Here is a 12,383-nt window from a genome sequence, read left to right as displayed (position 1 = left end):
AAATTGATATTGAGTGTGAGTTTGTGGTTTTGGAGAAAGGTCAGTCTCTCACAGGAATACTTTGTATAAAATAGTTTCACATATGTGCAATTTTTCAGCATTGTCAAATGTCTCAAGCCATCTAATAAAAAGGATGAGATTATGATAAGAGACTGAATCATTACTGACAAGAAATGTGGTCTACCACAGATGTGCTCAGAACTCTGGTCCTACCTGTTCTAGAGTATCAAATGTGGCGGTTTTTTCTCCGTGAACTTACAAAGAATGAATGCTTAGTGATCTCTGTGCACTTCCTTCTCACACATCTGCTCTCCCCATGTTGGGCAGTGGGGTTTATTGAAAGGTCTGGAGGGTGCGTGAGGGGTGGGAGAAAATCAGAAATGAGGGGTTCTCTTAAATTAACCTGACCCTTTATTTTTAACGTTCTGAGGTTTTTAACTTTATGGGTTGAGTTCAACTCAGCTGACATCAGAAATATTAGGTTGCCGTCTCCAGCCGGCCATGCATTCACGGTGTGACCTCAAGATGTCATAACGATTTGGGGCTTCAACTTTTCCAGCTGCAAAATGATCATAATATCTTTTCCTACACCTCCCCGGGCTGACCTAAAAATACAGGAAAGAATGTGTGGGAAACTTGACCCGAGCACCTTCAAAGAAAGCTATTTTTGAAATGTCAGTAATTGCACCTCTTGCTCAGGACTGCCCACCGCCAGCCCTGGGGCCGTGACCCCACCCTGGCCCCGGGGGCTGTGCCATCCACGTGTGCACTGGGAAGGCTGGTGTGGCCGCCCTGTCCTGCATTCCCAGCATATTTACTTTCCAGTGATCCCACCAGTTCCACTGAATGGAAGAATTGAGCTTTCCCTGAGGGTTTTCCAGCCTCTGCCCACACAGATACAAAAGTTAGCCATTTACAATATAGGAGAAGGAGTGGGGCTCTATAGTTTTTGCCTTAAAACAGACACAGCAGGGCGCCTGGGCGGCTCAATTGGTTAAGCGTCTGCCTTGGGCTCAGGTCATGATCCCAGGGTCCTGGGATCAAGCCCTGAATCAGGCTCCTTGCTCAGGGGAGAGTCTGCGTCTCCCTCTCCCTCTGCCACTCCCCCTGCTTGTATGCGTGTGGGCGCTCTCTCTCTGTCAAATAAATAAATAAAATCTAAAAAAAAAAAAAGACACAGTGCCTACCAGAGATCCACCTTGGGTGGATCTGCTGCCTGGGTGAAAGTTTCAGTGTTTTCCTCTTCTACTCTAGAGTTACTCTAGAGTAACAGCTAAAAAGGATCTCACCGGTCCCCATCCAAGTGTCTCCATTTACACATAAGGACACAGGCCCAGAGCTGGGAAGCCCTTGTCCAGGGTCCCACAGCAAATTATTGGCAAAGGCTGAGCTGAACCTGAACCCAGTCTGCTGACCTAAAGGCCAAATTTTCCTCCCACGCCACTCTGCTTCCGTGGGGCTGATGCCAGGGCAACTGACTGCCGGGGGATCGCGATAAGAAGGAAGAAATGGTATCAGGCAAGTGAGGGCCAAGGAAGGAGGCTTGAGATGCTAGGCCAGGACTCTCCCCAACCCCTGCCACTTTGTCCACTCTTAGGGTACCCCTTGGACTCCAAGGCACCTGGAGGATTTGGGGTGTTGCCCACAGGTGCTTGCCCCATGCTGGGCCTGAAGCCACATGGGCACTGGACTTCCAGGGACCAGGCGAGGCTGATGGGCTTTGGATCAGTCTGACCTGGTTTTAAGGCCCAGCTCTGAGTGATGCTGAGTAAGCTACTTCTCTGATGTTAACGGGAATTTCTTCCTCAAGGGGTTACTCTGAGGGGCAAATGAGATGATGTTTGTAAAATATCTAAGTGTTCTGTAAATATCAGCTAAAATCAAAATTAACGGTTAAGGATCTGGTGGCAGGTAGCAGCAGGTACCTTCCCATACCTGCCCCTTGGTCCAGCGCCTGGTCCCTGTGGCACCAGCAGAAGTCATCCCCTGCAAGTCCCCACTTTAGGGACAATGTCAGTAACCTTGAGAAGCCAAGGAGCTCCCCTGAGCTCGGAGATGTGCAGTTCCTGATCCCACCTTGATCCCTTTTTTCCAGATTCATGTGCTCCCAGCTGCCCAATCAGGTCCTGAAGAGCATCAGCATCATCGACAGTCCCGGCATCCTGTCTGGGGAGAAGCAGCGCATCAGCCGAGGTCAGTGCCCACCCCTGGCCCACCCCTCCTCTGCCGCTGCTGAGGCTCACCGTCATGTCAGCAGAGGATTTCGGTCTCAAGGGGATTCTATCCACCACCCCCAGGATGCCCCCAGCAGCCCTGGACAGCCCAGGGGTCCTTGAGGGGCCCCAAGAAACAACCAGGAGGCATAGATAGCATCAAAGTTTCTGCATTTCAACTGAGAAAATTTCTGGAGTGTTAGCTGTAATCTCTTAGTTCCTCTAAACACTGCCGTCTGCCACTAGTACCCACCCCACGTAATTCTTCTGAGTTTGGGAGGGGACATACATTTCGCTACTAACCATTCCCTTGGACGCATATGACAACAAATAAAGGAGATGAGTAGTCACTGCAAAGGAGAGAAGCCCTGCCTGCCACTCTTCCTCCCTCCCCGGTCAGCACGTGTCCCACGCCCATGGCCTCCGAGGCACCCTTCCCATGCGTCAGCCTTTGTCGTGGCACCAGACTGCTCCATATGCTGGGGATGCAGCAAAAACAGGCCGAGGCTCTGCCCTCGAGGAGCTCACGTTCTCATGGGGAAGACAGACATCAAGCCAGTTATCATGGGGAAATAGAAAGTGAGAACAGAGATGGAGCGTATATCAGGGTGGAAGGGGAACTGGCCTGGCCTTTGCAGTGTTGGGAAAGTCTCCCCAGTGGAGGTGACATCTGAGCCAAGACCTAGAGGGTGAGCGGGAATTACCTAAGGGAGGCTGTGCGGTCGGGGAGGAGAGACTGGAAGGCGTTCAGAGGAGATCTGTGGAGCATAGAAAATGCTTGAGAAGTGATGTCTGGGCTTCTTCAGCCTTCAGAAGGCTGAGCCATAACCATTTCTGGGCCTGTCCATGTGGTTTAAACAGATGGGTCTGCTGTCTCCCCCGCCCACACTGGAGAAGGGGCCCTCGGGGGTGGCCCGGAGGACACAGCTTACTCCCAGTGAGGAAGCCTGACCCGGAGGGCACTAGGTCGGATACCTGCAGTCACAGAGACAGGTCAGGTTCCCCTGGCCCTGGCCCTTGAAACAAAGGACAGTCCTTTGAGGCTTTGCTGGGAGGGAAAAGATGGAGCAGATGACTTGCCACTGTCACTTGTCCCAGATAAGTCTTCACAACCCCTTGAACAGCAAGCCAGTAAAACCACGTTTAGAAGTGCCAGGGCTGAGTGGTGATGTGCCTGGGATCACAGCCCCAGGTCCTGGGCAGGCAGTGAACTCCCCCAGTATGCATGAAGCAGAAGCTATGTACGTGGGGACACTCCCAGGAGCTAGAAAGCAAGGTCCACAAGATGGGTAAAGAAAGGCTCCTGAGGCTTCTAAGCCTTCCTTTCTCATGGCATTTCGGGAATGCTGACTTTGCAGCCTCCATGGACTCGAGGAGAGCTGGGTCCTGCCTTGCTCTGCTTTCACCCATTCGGTCAGGGACTCTGTGGGCCATTAGGCCACCCTGAGGCCTCCAAGAACATTGCTTATAGAGAAAAACAGCGTAATACTCTTTTTCACTCATAATTATCTGTTAGTTTTATTTTCTATTGTAAAAGTAATGTTTGTTGTAAAGGAGTCAAGCAATGAATAGAGATGTACAAAATCTCTCTGTCACAATTAACAGTTGTTAGTGGTGTGCTCCAGCTCCTTACAGACTTTTTCCTGCGCATGTACAAACATACCATTTTTAACCGAAATGCCATTTCCCAGCACATTTTCTACAACTAGATTTTTTTTTGCCGTAATGGTCTATCACAGACAGCATTCCATGCCAGTATAACCAAATTACTTTATTCCTCTTAACAACTGCTTAGTTTCCATCAAAGGGACATAACACCCTTTATTTAACTAATTTGTGGGTATAGGGATGGTTAATAATTTTCTACTGTTACAAAGTGTGCTATAGGCAGACGTCGGTTTTGTATCTTTATGCCTCAGTGCCAATAGATTTTTTTTTCAGAGCCAGTTTAGGACCACTCATTTGGCCCCATAGAAGTTTCTCTGCAGATAAAATGTTTTATTTTAAGAGGAAAGTAAAGCAACCCCATGTCCCACAGCTTTTCCGAGCTGTCCGTCTTTTACTGCTGCTATCACATGGCCAATTCTAATCGTCCATATTCTTCAGGGCTTCTCCTTTGCTCAGTAATTACGTGTCTTTCAGACTGTAGCTCCTTTATAGCATGGCACACTGCTTCTGGGAGGCTTTGAAGACCAGTTCTTTTTAACCCTTTATAGCAATCTGACTCACATCCTGGTCCGACTTATGATGGCATGCACTTACTCACATCCCGTGCACAGAAATAGTACACACGGTTCCAAGGAGTCGGTGCTCGGCAGCCCCTGCTGCCCTGACAGACAGAGCAGCTGTTGGGCAAGGACCAAGAGCTGCTAAGGATGACAGCACTCTGCACCGGGGCTGGCGTTCCCGAGCTTGAGTACCAGCCTGTGTTTGGGACAGTTGGTGGCTGGAATCCCTCAGCTGTCAGTTTCAACACGTTAACTCCGAAGAGTCTATACTACTTTATACCTGCTTCAGCTTAAACTGTTGCACATAGTGCTGCATTCCCACTCATCCTCATGCTGCTTCCATCCCTCCGGCCTTGTAAATCATGGCACCACCTTCTCCAGTCGCTTATGTCAACATTGGATGAGGGAGGAGATACAAATTGTGACCCCGGAGGACATTTGAAACATCTGCCATTGACTTTATTAGTGGGGCTCTGACTTCCTTATGGGTGTTCTGTCTCTAAAAGAGGAAAGATAGCAGCTGCTGTGCCTTCTGCTTGTCCTTTGGTGCAGTTGATGGATTAACCCTCAAGAAGCAGTCTCATCAGGCAGATCCCTCTTACACCTCTTTAGGTGGGTATCCATAATAGCAGTATGAGAACAGCCACCATATTGAGCCCTTGCTCCGTGTCTACACTGTGCTCATCATTTGGGATTCGCTCTCTATGTTAAACCTGCTGATACTCAAGCACTGACAGAAGCTCAGCCCTGGTCAAGTAAACCCCACTTGCCCTCCCTCTCCTGGGAAAGCAGAGCCTTCCAATGGATCGTGAGACCCTTTTCCCCAGTGACTAGGCAGATGGGTGACTGAGCTTGATGTCTGGGGAGTGGACAGGGGAAACACTGTTGACAGGGTGCACTTGTGGAGCATAGGTTCGGAGGATGAGTGCTCTGGACAGTTGCTGAAGGCTGCAGATGCCGTGGGACCCAGTCCACCCTCTAGCTGCAGGAATGTGCGGCCCTGGCTGACAGTGAAAGCATGCTGGACAGGCAGTGCGGCTGCAGGAGGAGGTGGGGAGGGGTTGGTGACTGCTGAGCCCCCCAGGAAGACTCGCTGACTGCACCACACCCAGAGTTCTCCCCATCAGTAGGGGACAGGGCATATGGCAGGTGGGGTGGTTAGAGCATTGCACTGCCTTGCAGGGGGTCGAATGGGGAAGGAGGGACTTGAACTTGGAGAGCTGGCCTCACATCATCATTGGCATCCCCCAAGCACCCCTAGGGCACTGCCCAGGTGTCTAGAGCTCTGGGGACCAGATGGTCAGTGAGGGTGTAGCTCTAAGAAGGAATCCTGACGCCTTAGTGGTGAAAGCAAAAATGGGGACTCTGAACATGGGGTTCAGTAACGTATCTCACCTCACCAGTGGCTCCATTCTTCCTGGCTCATTCCTCTCTCATGATATCGTAAGCCTGGTTCCTTTTTATCCGGTGCTGAGTAGAGGGGGTAAGTGTAGTTACAAGGAGGGCATAACGTTCACAGTTATGGCTCCTCTCTAGGCCAAAGTCCTAGGTGATGGGAAGAAACATTTGACATTTCTACATGATAGTTCATATTCTGTGGTGTCAGGTTTGAGGCAAAACATGGCAAACTCACTCTTATGTTAGAAGTGACCTTACCAAACAAGTGTTGGCGAGGAGGTAGAGAAAAGTAATCCTCTTGCACTGTTGGTGGGAATGCAAACTGGTGCAGCCACTGTGAAAAATAGTATGGAGGTTCCTCAGAAAGTTAAAAATGAAACTACCCTATGATCCAGTAATTGCACTACTGGGTATCTACCCCAAAAAATACAAAAACACAAATTCAAAGGGATACATGCAACCCTGTGTTTATAGCAGCATTATGTACAATAGCCAAATTATAGAAGCAGCCCATGTGTCCATCAATTGGTGAATGGATAAAGAAGATATGGTATACACACACACACACACACACACACACACACACACACACAATGGAATATTACTCAGCCATAAGAAAGAATGAAATCTTGCCATTTGCAACAATATAGATGGAGCTAGAGTGTATTATGCTAAGGGAAATAAGTCAGAGAAAGACAGAAACCATATGATCTCACTCATATGTGGAACTTAAGAAACAAAACAAACAAGGGAAAAAAAGAAAGAGACAAACCAAGAAACAGACTCTTAATTAAAGAGAACAAACTGATAGTTCCCAGAAGGGAGAGAGTGGGGGTATGGGGGAAACAGGTAATGAGGGTAAACAAAAAAGAAAGAAGTGACCTTTACCAATTAGGATGTGCCTTAGCACATCCTTGTCTTCAGCAGAATCTTAACATTACCCCTAGAAGTCAGATCACTGGACCCCTTGTGTCCCTACTCTGTGCTTCAGAGTAAAACAGAAGGCTTAGGCAACATTTAGAGAGAGTGTTACCTAAATCCATTTGGGAGCTCTATAAATAAAACCCACGAAGGTGATTGATTTTGGAGCAATTTTTAGTGTACTCCATATGGAAACCCATTACCATTCAGATGTTCCTTAGTTTAATTATAGTTAGCAGAAAATCTTTAGGAACAAAGGATTGAGCTTAGTTACTAAACTGTAGCTTTCTTGGCTGACATAAAAAATATCCATCAAGCCCGGATAAAAATTTCTGATGTATTTATAATAATAATTTTATTCTAGTAATAGCTAACTAAAAGTCTGAGGAACACTTCCTGATTCTTTTCTTGTAGCCAATAAAAGAATATTTGGATTCTTAAGATTTTCTAAATGATCTTCCTGAAAGGTGTGAGTAAAATATGAGTTGGTTCACTCTTAAGAAACATCCTTTGCCCCTGATGAAGCATCCAGGTTTTTGACTTGACGTGATGAGAAAAGAGAGCACATTTACCCACATGTCCGTATTTTCATTCCCACTCTCTTATTATTCTGGCTCCTGGCCTGTTTACTCCCTAAAATATTGTTAATTCATGCTGATCTGAACATCGTCTGGGACTTATTTCTGGACTTGGGCATGAACACAAGTATATTCCCAACTCCCGGTATGAATCTCTGGGCTCTGGCTCAAATGATAATGCACTGGTCTGACAAGAAGAACACTGAAAAATTCTAATGTGGCAACTGGTATACTTATCTGTCTGTTTAACACAGAAGCATGTGGAAGGTGCTGTTTTAGCAGCAAATAATTATTCTTGTGGTTTCCTGAAAGGATGAGGTTTTGTGTTGCCTTCAACAGACTTCACTTTGGTAACAAGAGTAGTACAATTTTTCTCTTTTAGAAATGTTAATAACTCTAAAAGAGAAAAACTCTTGGTCTGAATTTTCCAACAGCTGTGCCTATTCCTCCAAAACCAGTACCTGTCAGTTGAAAATTTGAGAGCATCTTCTGATGTTTAAGTCCTTCATCGTATAAGCCCTTCTCATTTTAAGTCAATGAATGAAACTGAGAAGATGGAGGGGACGGGCAGGCAGTAAATGTCCTTCTAGTAAAAGCAGTAAGTTACAGTAATGCATGCAACAGAAGGAATGGAAATGTGCTTCAGATAACATGACAATCACATTAGCTTCAACAATCACATTAGCTTCAAAAATTGATGCATGTTTTAACATTTACATACTGACATCCTTAAGTCCTCTTACTTTTAGCAACATTAAGGAAAGCCTTCAAGAATAAAAAGGGCATCTGAAGACATGACAGGAAATGTGAACAGGCAATTTCAAGGGTCTGCCAACTCAGCAAAAGCACCCAAACATAATATCACAAAAGAGCTGACAGACCTGGGGGAAAGAGGCATGCAGCTCCAAACTGGAATTAATGAAGGTGCAGAAAAAATAGAAAAGGTGCAAGCAAACCATAATCAAGGAAACACACCTACCTGACACATCTTTTGAACTTGAAAGACGAAAGGCCGGAGTTTGAAGGCAGCCCAAGAAAGGAGAGAGAACATTTAGGGGTATCCCAATAAGACTGACTTCCCCTCTCAGGCTGTGGGACCCACAGGCCTAGGGAGGAAAACACACACATACACAAAGAGGAAGGAGTCTTCTCCCTAAGAGACCAAGAAGGCTTGGAGTAAGATGTTAGCCATGTTCAACTGCAGCAAAGACCCTTCTAAGAAGCTTAGGGAGAGCAGAGAGCTGAAGAGACTTAGGAGGTCAGCAACTCCCTGCTCGGGCAGCGATGGCAGGTGGATCCTGTCCTTAAGGTGGGCTGCACAGCCTCGGCTGTGAGTGTGAGCACAGAACTTCATGAAGACTTTCTGAGAGCAGCCTGTTAATGCCTGCTGAGTACTGTTGGAGCAAGGATGTTCAGGCCTTACTTGGGTAGAAATAATAACTGAATAAACGAGTGGGTGAGGCAGCATCATTCTTTCCCTCATTCTGTTCACCACTCAATTACAGATATAGCTCAGGACCATGCCAGCTTTTCTGCAGCACCAGAGACTGCAATCACATGAGCTCCCTGGACATGGGGCCCCAACTCCCCATCCTGTGGTTGCTGCAGGGTTTCTTGATTTTTTGCTTCATTTCTTGGGGTTTGCAGTTCATGCTCTCTTCGCTCCTCTCCTTGTCTGCTGTGGCTCCTCCCAGCCACATTTGAGGCATTCCCAGGCTTCACCAGCATGCCCTTGGACCTTCACCCTTGAATCCAGATGTTGGGCGAACAGGGCCCAGGGGCATTCGCCAAGCCCTGGAAGCTCTTTTTAGTTTTTGTCAATATTTTAAATGCATACTTGATCATGAGGAATGACTGCTTCTACCCAAACTTTAAACCTACCTAGGCTTTTGAATGAAAAACAATTTTTTTTTAGTAGAAAGAAGATCCAAAAGAAAAAAAAGGATGATTTGTTGGTGGATCCTGTTTTCTGGCAGTGCTAAGGCCATTTGGGGTGTGAGGTCCTGGACACCACTCGCTCCTTGGGCCTCTCACAGGAAATCCTGGTTCCTTTTTGTTTCGGGGAAGTTTGCTGACAGACGCATTCATGGCTCCTTTTCCGCCACTGCCACAGGAAATTCCACACCACAAGTGTTGCTGCTCCTGTCCCTGATGTGAGCCTGTCATCACTGTGACTCAGAGGGCATTCGCCAAGCCCTGGAAGCTCTTTTTAGTTTTTGTCAATATTTTAAATGCATACTTGATCATGAGGAATGACTGCTTCTACCCAGACTTTAAACCTACCTAGGCTTTTGAATGAAAAACAATTTTTTTTTTAGTAGAAAGAAGATCACTTATCTTACTATCCTCTGTGGAGCAGCTCATGATTATCAAACATTTCATAGACATTGGATTACAGAGATTAGTCAGAGAAAATATTTGCTCCTTACTCTTGAGTAATAATAATAATAATGGCTAATACTTCCACAGCGTATTGTAAATTGCTTTCCATATATTATTAACTCATTTGCTCCTCACAAGAGCTCTATGAGGTAGGAACTATTACCACATTTCATAGGAGAGAATACTGAGGCACAAAGAGGTTAAGTAACTTGCCCACAGTCCTCTAGAAGTGTGGTCGCTAGGCTCAAAAAAATGCCTTCTCCTCCTCCCACCACCCCCACCACCATGAACAGTGCTCCCAATATTCATGCCCTGGTGCAGTCTCCTCCCCTTGAATCTAGGGTAGCCTTCTGACTCACTTTTTAATGAGTGGAATTCAGCAGGAGTGTTGCTTCATGACTTCCTAGGTCTAAATCATAAGAAGTCCTGAAGGTTCCAGCTGGATCTATGGGCAGCCAACTGACATCTAAAAAGTCCAACTACCCAGAGACCAATATACTGTTAGGGAAGCCCAGGCTAGTCACATGGAGAGGCCAGCAGGCTCAGGCAGCCTCTAGCCTAGCTGAGGTGAGTGAAAAAGCCATCAAGGACAACCAGCTCAGCTGAGCCCTCAGATGGTTCCAGCCCCAACTACCATCTGACTGTCACCTCATGACACTCCCCGATGGAGAACCACCCAGCCGAGCCCAGTCAACCCTCAGACCGGAGAAAACAGTAATTTATTATTTAAGCCACTGAGTTTTAAGGTGACTGATAACCAAAGCAGCTAGTAAGTGGCTGAGTGGGATTCAAACCACACAGCCTGGTTCCAGAATGTGTGCTATTAACTGCAAGAGACAAGGACACAAACCGGGGAAACATCTCTCTCTCTCCCTCTCTCTCTTACTGTCACACACACACAGGGCAGCACTGGGGAGGGGTACCAGGTGGGGCAAGTTTCCATATATTTGATGCTTTTCCCCTACAAACACCAAACCTTCTGGATTTTTTACCTTCAGCAATTGTTGATGGTGTCTTTGGAAAAGACCCACACACACGGTCCTGCATTCTCATTGAAAGAGGATAGTAGAAAGGGGAAGAGGTTTTCTTCTATTGAATATCTGCCATGCATCAAACTCTGCTAGGTTCCTCCTGGTCCATTTCTTAGGTTTCAGGTATCAGGCGCTTTACTTTTAACAGAACAGGATAGACCCTGTCGCGCCTTCCTGGAGTATACACCGGGAGGGAGACGGACGAGCAGAAATACAAAACAAATGCAAGTTGAAACAAAGACTTGAAAAAAGTAATTGCTGAGTCCCACAGCAAGGGCGGTCTTACTTTAGTTGGGGAATCAGGGGAGGGGGTCTCTGAGGAGGTGACATTTAGATGAAGCCCAAAGAATCAAAGGACTAGCCTGACAGGGCGCTGGGAGAAGGACATCTCATAGGCCAAGGCCAAGGGGAGCTAAGCCCTGGCAGGTCCAGGGAAGGCTAGAGGCTGGTGATTGCTGGGAAGTGGTGGGCAGTGAGGTCGGGCGGGTTTGCTGGGGAGAGCTGTTGGCCTTAGGGAAGTGCATGGATTTTATTCTGAGAAGAATAGGAAGCCATTGAAGGATTATCTTTTTTAACGTTCTCTTGATTACCCAGAATTATGACTATGAGCGTCCAGGAGTGTCTCACTGAACAGTAACAGAACCAGCCCTGGGTCTGCCACTTGGCTTGTGTGGGTTTGGCTGGTTGGTTGGTTTTCTCTTCCCCGATTGTCGCTGTCATTTCTTCCTCTGTGGGACCTGTTCTCAGGTCACCCTGTCTCCGCCCCACTTCTGCCCTGGAGTTGATGAGGCCAAGAAGCTCTACTGCTGTGATTCTCAGGCCCCAGGGAACTTGTTAACAGGCTACTTCCTGACCTCAGCACAAACAACATGGGGAGTGTGGGGTGGGGTCCAGAAAGCAGCCTGTCCAGGGTGTTGCTGCACACGGATCCCCACTTGGAGGAATCTGGGGTGGTGCTGAGTCTGCCTTCTGAGCCTGCCCTTTCCTGTGCACTCTGCCCCGCCCCCCCCCCCCCCCCCGGAGTCAAGTGAAAGAAGAGAGGATTACAAACGTGGGAAACCTACCAAAATGGACTTGAGCTGTGCCCACATCCCTGTTTTGCCAGCATGAATGCTGCCCTCTTGGAGGATGTAAGTTGGGGGAGGGGGTGTCTTTGGGTGGGGCGGGAGCCCTGGGCTGTGCTCTGTGACTAGCCACCATCCTCCCCAGCGAGGGCTTTGAAAGGGAGCGGAGCTAACTACCCCACAGTGGTCCCTGGGTGACCCAGTGACCGTGGTTGCATTAGCTCGTGGGCATCTGACAGGGAGTCCTAGCCTGACGCTGCTCTCCTCTGCCTGGGTCTTCACTCCATGGAGGAGCACCCCCCAACGTTTCTATACTTCTTTGGAAGGTAGGAGTTTTTGGAACCTCTAAAAAAGAAAGAAGAGATTTTTTTAAAAGATTTCTCATTTACATTTTCAGATGTTCAATAAGTTCACTGCTATAATGAGGAACCTCCATCCCAACTGTTAGGTGTGGCAAAAGCCCTCTCCCCCCAGTCACTGTGCACCAATGGGGGACCCCGCCAGACTGGAGGGTGGGAGTGATAGATTGAAAATGCAGGATTCTAGATGGAAGTGGAACAGTACAGTG

General features: G+C 47.5%; 1 protein-coding gene across 1 annotated transcript in view; it reads left to right on the top strand.

The window, feature by feature from the left end:
- EHD4 (EH domain containing 4) overlaps window positions 1-12,383 on the top strand; it is a 75,193-nt gene that overhangs the window by 26,272 nt on the left and 36,538 nt on the right. Inside the window, exon 3 of the mRNA XM_027570598.2 lies at window positions 2,096-2,193. Coding sequence (XP_027426399.1) covers window positions 2,096-2,193 — 98 coding nt within the window. The remainder of the gene's footprint in view (window positions 1-2,095; window positions 2,194-12,383) is intronic.

This window comes from Zalophus californianus, chromosome 6 (assembly GCF_009762305.2).
Source record: "Zalophus californianus isolate mZalCal1 chromosome 6, mZalCal1.pri.v2, whole genome shotgun sequence".
NCBI classification, from domain to species: Eukaryota; Metazoa; Chordata; class Mammalia; order Carnivora; family Otariidae; genus Zalophus; species Zalophus californianus.
Note: the sequence above shows the minus strand (reverse complement) of the source record. Positions and strands in the feature narration are given on the sequence as shown.